Source organism: Myotis myotis, unplaced genomic scaffold (genome assembly GCF_014108235.1).
Source record: "Myotis myotis isolate mMyoMyo1 unplaced genomic scaffold, mMyoMyo1.p scaffold_m19_p_30, whole genome shotgun sequence".
Taxonomy (NCBI): domain Eukaryota; kingdom Metazoa; phylum Chordata; class Mammalia; order Chiroptera; family Vespertilionidae; genus Myotis; species Myotis myotis.
This window is the reverse complement of record NW_023416336.1, coordinates 3,142,172-3,153,349: the sequence shown is the minus strand read 5'-3', so window position 1 is coordinate 3,153,349 and position 11,178 is coordinate 3,142,172. Positions and strand designations below refer to the sequence as shown.

Sequence of the window (11,178 nt, the reverse complement as noted above, 5' to 3'; positions counted from 1 at the left end):
CTATCAACACAGGGAAGCAGCCAAAATGTGGAGACAAAGAAACAGGTCACAAATGAAAGAAATGGAGGAAAGCAAATTACTGGATATAGAGTTCGAAACCACGGTTATAAGGTTACTCAGAATCTTCTAGAGCCGAAACCGGTTTGGCTCAGTGGATAGAGCGTCGGCCTGCAGACTGAGAGGTCCCGGGTTCAATTCCGGTAAAGGGCATGTACCTGGGTTGCAGGCACATCCCCAGTAGGAGATGTGCAGGAGGCAGCTGATCGATGTTTCTCTCTCATCGATGTTTCTAACTATCTCTCTCCCTTCCCCTCTGTAAAAAATCAATAAAATATATTTTTAAAAAAAGAATCTTCTAGAAACCTCTAAGAAATATAGTGAGATCCTCAAGGATATGAAAAAGGACCAATTAGAAATTAAGCATACACTGACTGAAATAAAGAATAATATACAGAAATCCAACATCAGACTAGAGGATCCCAAGAATCAAGTCAAAGATTTGAAATACAAAGAAGCAAAAAACACCCAACTGGAAAAGCAAAAGGAAAAAAGAACCCAAAAATATCAAGATAGTGTAAGGAGCCTCTGGGACAACTTCAAGCGTACCAACATCTGAATTATAGGGGTGCCAGAAGAAGAGAGAGAGCAAGATATTGAAAACCTATTTGAAGAAATCATGACAGAAAACTTCCCCTACCTGGTGAAAGAAATAGACTTACAAGTCCAGGAAGTGCAGAGAACCTCAAACAAAAGGAATCCAAAGAGGACCACACCAAGACACATCATAATTAAAATGCCAAGGGCAAAAGACAAAGAGAGAATATTAAAAGCAGCAAGAGAAAAACAGTTAGTTACCTACAAGGGAGTACCCATACAACTGTCAGCTGATTTCTCAACAGAAACTTTGCAGGCCAGAAGGGAATGGCAAGAAATATTCAAAGTGATGAAAAGCAAGAACCTACAACCAAGATTACTCTACCCAGCAAAGCTATCATTCAGAATTGAAGGTCAGATAAAGAGCTTCACAGATAAGAAAAAGCTAAAGGAGTTCATCACCACCAAACCAGTATTATATGAAATGCTGAAGGGTATTCTCTAAGAAGAGGAAGAAGAAGAAAAAGGTAAAGATACAAATTATGAACAACAAAGTGACAACAAATACATATCAACAAGTAAATACGATACATATCTAAAAATCAAGTGAATAAAAAATCTGATGAACAGAATAAACTGGTGAATAGACTAGAATCAGGGGCATAGAAAGGGAGTGGACTGACAATTCTCTGGGGGAAGAGGGTGTGGAGGGTGTGGGAAGAGACTGGACAAAAATCGTACACCTATGGCCGAAACCAGTTTGGCTCAGAGGATAGAGCGTCGGCCTGCGGACTGAAAGGTCCCCGGTTCGATTGCGGTCAAGGGCATGTACCTGGGTTGCGGGCACATCCCCAGTGGGGGGTGTGCAGGAGGCAGCTGATCGATGTTTCTTTCTCATTGATGTTTCTAACTATCTCTCTCCTTTCCTCTCTGTAAAAAAATCAATAAAATATTTTTAAAAATCGTACACCTATGGACAAGGACAGTGGCAGGGGTAAGGGCAGGGGGTGGGGTGGGAACCGGGTGGAGGGGAGCTATGGGTGGGGGAAAGAGGAACAACTGTAATAATCTGAAGAATATTTATTTTTTTTTAAAAAATCTCTTGTAATGTGTTATTTCTTTGGACTATTTGACTCTGAAGTAAGTCTCCCTCCTTATTAAAAGTTCCTATATTAAAAATTTATTGAGAACAAAACTTCTTCAATCAGTTGAATTTTATATTGATAAGAATTTTGTCTTTTCCTTAAAAGTCATCGGAGAGAAGAGTCCCCCTCCCTCAGCGTTCTGGTCACCTGTCTGGCTGCCACTGCCCTTGCTATTACTACGGTCACTAGCCTGCTGGGGCCGGGCGGGGAAGATGGAAAGCACACAAATAAGCAGGGTTTTCTGTGCGCTGGCTGTCGGGCTCGTTCCCATTCCCCACACCAGCAAGCGAGGCTTCGCCTGGAGATGTTGGTCCGTCTCCTGTGCAGTTCCCAGGCCCAGGCCGTCCCTGAGCCCGGAGGGAGGAGACTGGGACCTCCACCAGTTTGGTAGAGTTTGAGTCCTGGCTTCCTTCCCAAGCTCCCTGCTCCCATTTATTGCTCCGGGTCCTCAGATGCTGCCCAGGCCTCTGGCTGCCCTCAGAGGGAGGAGGAGGGGGAGGAGGCAGAGCCACCCTGTCTGACCAGAACCGGGCTGCCAGCCTGTTGTGATTCTCTGCACAGCACTGTCACCACCCAGTACCCCTGTCTATTGGTTCATCCGCTCTGTGTCCCCATCCCTGCCCCTCCCCAGGATGCTGGCTTCCAGAGAGCAGTCACTTGGTTCACAGCGAATACTGCCGGCACACAGTAGGCACTCAATTCATGCTTCAAATGATTGAATCTACGCTCTCAGGCATAGAGACTTTGGGACAACTGCCTTTATCTTTTATTACTCCTCCTCAAACTCTCTTCCCACCATCATTGCTTTACACACTTTTCAGAGAAGATTTCTTGGTCACCTGTTCAGGGGCAGGAGGCCAGGGGAAACCCTGAGGTGCCTGGGGGAGGAAGGGGCAGGTGTAGCCAGTGGGCGGCTTCCATTGAAGGTTAGAAGGACCCGTTCCGGTTAAGGAGGAGGGAACTTGCTACCTCGGGGGGCGGGGGCGTGCGGTTCAGAGGAATGTGGGCTCAGATGAAGCGGACCCAGTGATCACAGCGCCGCCAAGAACGTCCATCCTGTGTCCTCAGCTCTGCTCCTCACTGTCCCTGCAGTTGGCTTCATTCTCACCTCGCCCAGGGCTCCCCCCCACACAGGGCTGCCCAGAGGGTGGACTCGGAAGGTCACCCAGAGACGCCGACCTGGGAAGGGCTCGCAGAGCTGGGCGCCTGTCCTGCTTCCCCTTTGGAAAGGACAAAGTCTGCAAAGTAATCTTTGCTGGCAACGCCAGACACACGAACAGGTTAAGGTCCAGCCGCCTCCAGAGCCGGGAAAACGGCTACAAGACACAGGCCGGATCCTGAGGTTGAGCTGCGTCCACAGTGACTCCGCCTGGCATTGCGGCCACAGACACAGCTCTGCTCAGCCTGAGCCGCCGGAGTCGCAGCTCTGAGCCCTTCCCTCCTGGAGGCACAGCTCTTCCTCGGCCCTCACTCCCGACCGGAGGGAGTCGCGGGCGGGGAGGGGCCGCGGACGGGGAGGCACCGTGGACAGGAGGACCGTGGACGGGGAGGAATGCCCACTGTCGTGCGTGGCCGCCTACTCTGCGCAGGCCCAGGGCTAGGACATCCCAGGCCATAGCGCTGCTGGGTTTAATGTCACCGCAGCCACGAAAAGGCGATGACGGGCCCTGCAGTCGGCACCTGCCCTCTGGCTCCTTCCTCCGCGGTTCCTCTGTGGGTCCGTCCACCTGGGGCGCTGAGAGGACGGGAGCCTGTCCCCGCCACCCACCCCCTCCCCGCGCCCCTGCCTGGCGCTGTGCCAGGGCATCAGGTGCTCCGGGCACACGCCCAACAGGGGAGCGAGCAGCTCAGACGCCCGTGCGCAGGAAGCGGTGCTGCCGCTGACGCTGTTGTGAGGGAGCAACCCCACCCGCCAGGGCACAGCCGGCTGGACCCCCTCCGGACCCTCGGACGGACGTTCATCGCCGAGGAAGCTGAGCTGGCCATGCACAGGGCCTCCAGGGTGGCTGCCAACAGACAGACAGCCTCAGCCGGGACTCCCAGCTCCGCCCCTTTCATGCAGGCCCCAGGGGCTGCGGGTTCAGGCTCAAACCTGCTCCGCTGCCCTCTGTGGTGCGTTCTACACCTCAGCTGGCTCCTGTGAGCTCTGCCCGCATCTCACCTGAGACCATGAAACCATGAGGACAGAGGCTGTACCTGCTCTTTGGCACATGCATCCCCTCCGTCCCAGCACCCAGACCCGATAGACAGGACATGGCCAGGAGGTTGGGGAGAGTGGGCCCCTCGTTTACAGTTCAGAACCCCTGCCCTGACAGCTGGGCTGGCTCACTCCCCAATACCTGAACTTTGTTTTGTTTTGTTTTAATATATATTTTATTGATTTTTCACAGAGAGGAAGGGAGAGGGATAGAGAGTTAGAAGCATCGATGAGAGAGAAACATCGATCAGCTGCCTCCTGCACACCTCCTACTGGGGATGTGCCCGCAACGAAGGCACATGCCCTTGACCAGAATCGAACCTGGGACCTTTCAGTCCACAGGCCGACGCTCTATCCACTGAGCCAAACCGGCTATGGCTGAACTGTTTTTTGAAGGAGCACCTATTAAATGGACATGAAAAGACACAACTAGCTCCTTTCTTACATCTAATTAGGATAAATCACATTCAAATATTAGGCTGAGTGAAGTGGTTAACAACACAACTTTCTCAAATAGGTTGTGCTGATTTCCCCTTCATTTCACAACATCAATTTTATTAGCAATAATCATACATTTCTATATTCTGACTCTTACAAGACATATGACCTGGACATATCTCCTGCCATCCGCTGGGTTGTATAGTCACTTTCCTGAATAATCGTAATTCAGCTTTTGTTAAAAATCTTGCTTTTATACACATTTATAAATACAGTCAACTTACATTTGTTAGTTGGTTTTTGAAGAAATTTAAAATTAGATATAACTGTACTCCTTATAAAAACTTATTTATTAAAAGATTCACATGACCAGATGGGTATTTCTTATAGAATGTGGTCCACACAAGGACGAGTAAAGCTAAGTTCGACGAGACGGTTACTTCTGGCTGCACTTTATGGCGGGCAGCACGGTGGACCCGGAGGGCCGCGGGCCACCAGTCAGGCTGCTTTCTGTCTCATCTCACCCAGGAAGTCGTAGGTCTGCTCTGAAATGTCGAAAGGTTCATGGACACCCTCTGGTGACAGCAGAGCTGGGAGGGCGCCCTGGTTCTCTCGGGTTTGCTTCAGGAAGTCCGCGATGGCTTTCCACCGCGCGGCCTCGGCCTCTTCTTCTGCCCACCTGAACGGGGGCAGGAGTGTGGAGTGGAGAAGGGGCACCGCGCAGTCGTGGTAAACTAGGAGAAACGCAGCCTTCAGGAACTCTGTGTCTCTCTGGGAAAACACCACAAGTAACTGTGAGTGGATCCGCATCATTAAGCGTTAGATTCTGTGAACTCTGTTGACTAAAAGCCATTGCAGGTGGGCGGAGGCGCACGGTGCCTGGTGGGTCGGTCAGCGGCTCTGCACCAGGGACGCAGCAGGAAGCAGCCCCTCAGTGGAAAGGAGTCACTGAATCACGTGGAGCAGAGGGGCGGGCGACTCCTCGAGACCGGGGCTCTGCTAAGGCCACTGAGGTCTCACTTCCCACCAAGGAGAATGGGCGCTGAAGTCTAATTCTGGTGACAAGGGTGTGGGTCCAAGTAAATACAGCGAAAGCACACCGTGAAGCCAGCTGTGCCCCTCAATCCCATCACAGCACATCCGACGATTACGTGTACAAGGGAAGGGCCACAACCATGAAACCCAGAGAAAGGGCCCCAGCAGTAAGGACCCGCTGTCGGACTCTCCCCACCACAAGAGGACTGCAATGTAGACACTGCCATTCGGCTCCACCGGACAGGCTGGGTGGGAATCACAGGGCAGGGCACTCGGAAGGTGGAGGCGTCCACACACTGCGGAGTCTGCACAGAGATGTGCCCTCCAAGCACATCCTGCGCGCAAGGCAGTTTCCACAGGCCAACACCTTGTCCATGGCTACACCAGAATAGCATTAAGTCTCCACTTCTAGCCCTGCCCGTGACTCAGGGGTTGAGTGTCAACCCGTGAACCAGGAGGTTACAGTTCGATTCTCAGCCAGGCACATGCCTGGGTTTTGAGCTCATTCCCCAGTGTGGGACATGCAGGAGGCTGCCAATGGATAATTCTCTTATTATTTCTCTCTCTCTCTCTCCCTTTCCCTTCCTCTCTGAGGTCAATAAAAAAATATATTTTTTAAACTGCCAATTCTGGCAAAGGTCAAATAAGGATACAATATGGATACTTTTTTTAATGTTTAGGGTTTTTAGTTTGTAGATAATTAAGGCTTTAGAAGTCCAAACACCATGGCCCATGGGTCCATGTAGCCCCTGCTACTTTTTATAAACCAAGTTTTATAGAAGCAGCCACGCTCAGATGTTACAATGGCAAAGCTGAGTCACTGTGACAGAGAACATAGGGCCCACAAAGCCAAAAGTACCGACCAGGTGGCCCTGTCCAGGGCCAGGACCGTCTACTGGACCCTGGAGTGGACAGTCAGGGTGTTGCTCACTGACCGGGATGGTGCTGCTGGTGTGTGATGACCAGGCTTCTGTGGCAACGGGGCACACCTGCGTTTTCCAATGTCTGACATGGCTCAGCCGATTTTCCTTTTCCTTCTCCTTACCTGTTTTACACTTTGAGAGCAGGAGGAATTTTTTAAAAATAAGAGAAATTTGATAGTCAACTGGGAGCTTTGATTTAAAATCTCCCCTCAACTAAATGACACTCAGTGACCTGAAATGACTCTCAATCCAGCGTCGGTTCACATTAGGAATCGGCACCCAGACACTCCTGGAACGTGTCTTTACAAGCATAATGACACCATTTAAGAGAGTGGGAGGAGTATGACTATGGTTATTTTAGCAAAAAAAAGAGCCCATGTTAGAATGTGGGAGCAATGACACTGCGGATATTAAGTGCACGTGGAAAAGCACATTACCTTCTCCGATCTTTTTAATGTACTTTCTTTCTCAGCCCACGAGCTCTGAAAAGGAGACAAATGATATATTAATCTGAGGGTTCGCAAGTCTTTGCCACACGCCTGCAAGTTCACTGTAATTAAGCTGGTGGACGGGGTTGAACCCCGTCAGGACCACCGCCGTAAGAACGTCTGAGGGCGCCTGCTTCTAACCACGGAGCCAGACTGGCCAGGCGGGGAGGGACGCCCCAGAAGCCCGTGCTTCTTACACGTTAATCTAATTTACGATCGGAATCAGTGAAACGCGAACACTCACATTCAAACTGCACAGACACAGCACCTGAACAATAAAACACGAGCAAGCTTTGCAGGTGAGCCGGTGGAGACCTAGAAAACTGCCGATACCACACTTGTCTACAGTCTGCCTGGAAGATGACGATGGTCACGGGACACAAACGCAGTACAGCCTTGCAAGTCAATATTTCCACCTGCCCACGAGGCTTCACCAACGCTCTTTTACAGAAATAAAAACCCAGAGTTCAGGGAGCCCCACAGAGGTTGGGATTGAAGCCACTGGTGCCAGCTCAGCACACTGTACCCCAGGGGGTGCTCAGGCTCTAGCTGCTCGCTCCTGGGACTCACATGGTGCCTGTTGGCAGGTACCCTCCCACTGGCGCCTGGGTTCATGGTTTCTGTGGATGCATCGACTTACCTCAGTGGGGAGGCCCTGGGGTGAACATGACATGTGGCACCAAGAGAAGAGTGTCCATGAAACAAAGAAGCTCCCCACCGAGACCACAGAGGTGTGCGCCCCCCCCCCCCCCCCCCCCCCCGCCTTCCCTCTGCAGAACCCTCGCTGGCAGGAGCCACCCCCAGATGCTCACAGTTCCTCCCAGAAGAACTGCCTTAGGGGCTGTGCTCCTCCACTGCTGGCGGCTGTGCCTGGGGCCAGAGAGTTTGAAGCAGACCCTTGGAGGCCAGAGCGCGTCACTAACCAGATCAGGAGCCACCATCATCAAAGCGCCAACAACAAACTGAACTTGGCTAAGTTAATAGTAAGGGGCTCACACGTCACAAACTCTGTAAGGGATCTGACTTAACGCGAACGGCACTCAGCAACTTTAGACTCACGGCCGGAGTATGACCTTTGTAATGTATTGCTGGACCTGGTTTGATAATATTTTGTTGAGGAATCTAGCATCTGTATTCATCAGGCATATTGGCCTATAATTTTATTTCTTTGTAGTGTCTTTATCTGGTTTTGGAATTAGGATAATGCTGGCCTCGTAAGATGAGCTTGTCTTTTCCCCTTGAATTTTTGGGAATAGTTTGAGAAGGATACGTATTAGTTCTTTGAATGTTTGGTAAAAGTCACCTATGAAGCCATCCTGTCCAGAACTTTTGTTTGCTGAGAGTTTTTTTGTTTGTTTGTTTGTTTTACTGCTTCAATTTCATTAGTTGGTATTGGTCTATTCAGGTTTTCTGATTCTTCCTAATTCAGTTTTGGAAGATTGTATGTCTCTAGGAATTTATCCATTTCGCCCAGGTTGACCAATTTGTTGGTATACAGTTGTTCATAGTATTTTCTTACAGTCCTTTGTATTTATGTAATGTCGGTTGTTACTTCTCTTTCATTTGGATTTGGGTCCTCTCTCTTTTTTTCTTAATGAATCTGGTTAAGGGTTTGTCAACCTTGTTTATCTTTTCAAAGAATCAACTCCGAGTTTCATTAATCTTTTGTATTTTTTTTTGTATTTTTTTTTTTTAGTCTCTATGTGATTTATTTCCACTCTGATCATTATTATTTCCTTCCTTCTACTTACTCTGGGCTTTGTTTGTTGTTCTTTTTCTAGCTCTTTTAAATGTAGGGTTAAATTGAGATTTTTCTTGTTTCTTGGGGTAGGCCTTAATCCTGAGCTTTCCTCTCAGGACTGCTTTCACTGTGTCCCATAGGTTTTGGGTTGTTGTGTGCTCATTTCCATTTGATTCCAGGTAATTTTTTATTTCTTCCCTGATCTCACTGTTAACCCAGTCATTGTTTAATAACATACTATTTAGCCTACATGTGTTTGAATGTTTTTCAGGTTTTTTATTGTAATTTCTAGTTTCATACCATTGTGATCTGAAAAGATGCTTGATATGATTTCAATCTTCTTGAACTTGTAGAGACTTATTTTGTGTCCTAACATGTGCTCTTTGAGAATGTTGCATGGGTACTTGAGAAGAATGTATATTCTGCTTTTGGAATAAAATGTTCAGTAAATATCCATTAAATCAACCTGACCCAGTGTGCTGTTTCCTTGTTGTTATATTTTTGTCTGGACGATCCATCCATTGATGATAATGGGGGTGTTTAAAATCCCCTACTTTGACTGTATTGCTGTCAATCTTTCCCTTAATGTTCACCAAGATTTTCTTTACATATTTAGGTGCTCCTATTTTAGGTGCACATGTTTACAAGGATTATATCCTCTTGTTGGATCAATCCCTTTAGTATTATGTAGTAATATTCTTTGTCTCTTGTTATTACCTTGTTTGGAAGTATATTTTGTCAAATATAAATATTGCTACACAAGCTTTCTTTTTCCCTTCCATTTGCATGGAATAATTTTTTCCCATCCTTTCACTTTCAGTTATGTGACTATTTTGTTCTGAGGTGGGTCTCCTATAGACTGCATATACATGGGTCATGTTTTCTTATCCATTTTCAGCTACCCATGTCTTTTGGAGCATTTAATCTGTTTACATTGAAGGTTATTATTGATAAGCATTTATTTATTACATTTTATACTTTATACATATGTTCCTCTCTATATATATTTTTTCTTCTTACAGTAGGCCCTTTAACATTTCTTGCAATACTGGTTTAATGGTAATGAATTCCTTTAGCATTTTTTTTCTGGGAAGCTCCTTATTTCACCTTCAATTTTAAATGATAGACTTGCTGGATATAATAGTCTTGGTTGCAGGTCCCTGTTTTTCATCACTTTGAATATTTCATGCCAATCTTTCATGGCCTGATGTGTTTCTGTTGAGAAATCAGCTGACAGCCTTATGGGAGCTCACTTGTAGGTAACTGTCTCTTGATGCCTTTTTTTTTTCTTTTCTGTCTCTTGATGCCTTTAAGATTTTCTCTTTGCCTTTAACCTTTGCCACTTTAATTATAATATGTCTTGGTTTGGGTCTCTTAGGGTTTCCTGAATTTGATGGGGACTCTCTTTGTTTCCTGAACTTGTACAATTTTTTCCTCCACCAGGTTAAGAAAGTTTTCAGCCATTATTTCTTCAAACATTATTTCATGTCTATCCCTTGCTCTCTCTCTTCTCCTTCTGGTACCCCTATAATGTGGATGTTGTTATGCTTGATGCTGTTCCTGAGGTCCCTTAGACTGTCCTCATTTTTTTAATTCTCTCTTTTTTTTTTCTTTCTTTCTTTTTCTTATGCTCTGCTTGGGTGCTTACTGTAATCTTGTCCTCTAAATTGGTGATTTAATCCTCTGCTTTATCTAATATGCTATGGACTCCTTCTAGTGTATTCTTCATTTGAGATATTCTATTCTTCATTTCCAAATGGTTCTTTTTTTATGGTTTCTATGTCCTTTTTATTCCTTATTATCTCTTTAAGTTCTCACTGAGATCATCCATTCTCCCCCTAAAGTCCTTGAGCATCCTTATAACCATTGTTTTAAACTCTGCTTCTGGTATTTTGGTTGCTTCCATTTCATTTAATTCTTTTTCTGGGGATTTATCTTGTTTTTTCATTTGGGGCCTATTTATTTATCTCTCCGTTTTGTCTCTCTGCATTAGGTAGATCTGCTATGATTGCCAAACTTGTTATGATGTCTTTATGATGATGGTGTCTCATTGTGCTTAATGGAACAATCTTCTAGATCATCTGAGCTCCTTGCTCCAAAAATGTTTTGGGGTGTTTTTTTTTGTGGGCTATGTACACCCTCCTGTTGTAGTTGAGTCTTGAGTGCTGTTGGCCCTTTTGTAGATAGAGTTAATCTTTCAGCCTGGCTGACTATACAAGATGTTGTGTATGAGACACTGTTCAGAGGCTGCCCCTTGAGGCAGAGTTGTTTCTAGGAGGGTCTGGTGCTTGCTATAATTCCCCTTTGGGTGTGCAGCTTGTGTGGCTACTAGGGTTGAGCTCTGATCTGATCTGCAGCCCACCACTAGCTGAGTTGGTTCTGGGTCCACTTGGGCGGGGTTTAGGTACAGGTCACTGTCAGATGTTGTGTGTAACTGACTGTAGGCAACCTGTCTGGAGCTACCACTCTGTTCACTATTTGTGGCTGCATCTACTGGACCTGGGTGTGTGGAGGAGGGGTCAATTTCTATATAATGATCGGTTTCCGGGTTAGAGCTGGTGGCAGATCTGTAAAAGGACCAAGGCTCTCTGAGGTCCACCTCCACCTGTCAGCTACT

At 46.9% G+C, this 11,178-nt stretch overlaps 1 protein-coding gene across 2 annotated transcripts in view; it reads right to left on the bottom strand.

Annotated features, from left to right (window-relative positions):
* Positions 1 to 4,233: 4,233 nt before the first annotated feature.
* NPHP1 (nephrocystin 1) overlaps positions 4,234 to 11,178 on the bottom strand; it is a 101,094-nt gene continuing 94,149 nt past the window's right edge. For both annotated transcript variants that reach the window (XM_036302254.1, XM_036302255.1), the window contains 2 exons: positions 6,770 to 6,814; positions 4,234 to 5,145 (listed from right to left, as the gene is read on the bottom strand). In XM_036302254.1, the coding sequence (XP_036158147.1) occupies positions 4,873 to 5,145; positions 6,770 to 6,814 (318 nt within the window). In that variant the 3' untranslated portion in view covers positions 4,234 to 4,872. The remainder of the gene's footprint in view (positions 5,146 to 6,769; positions 6,815 to 11,178) is intronic.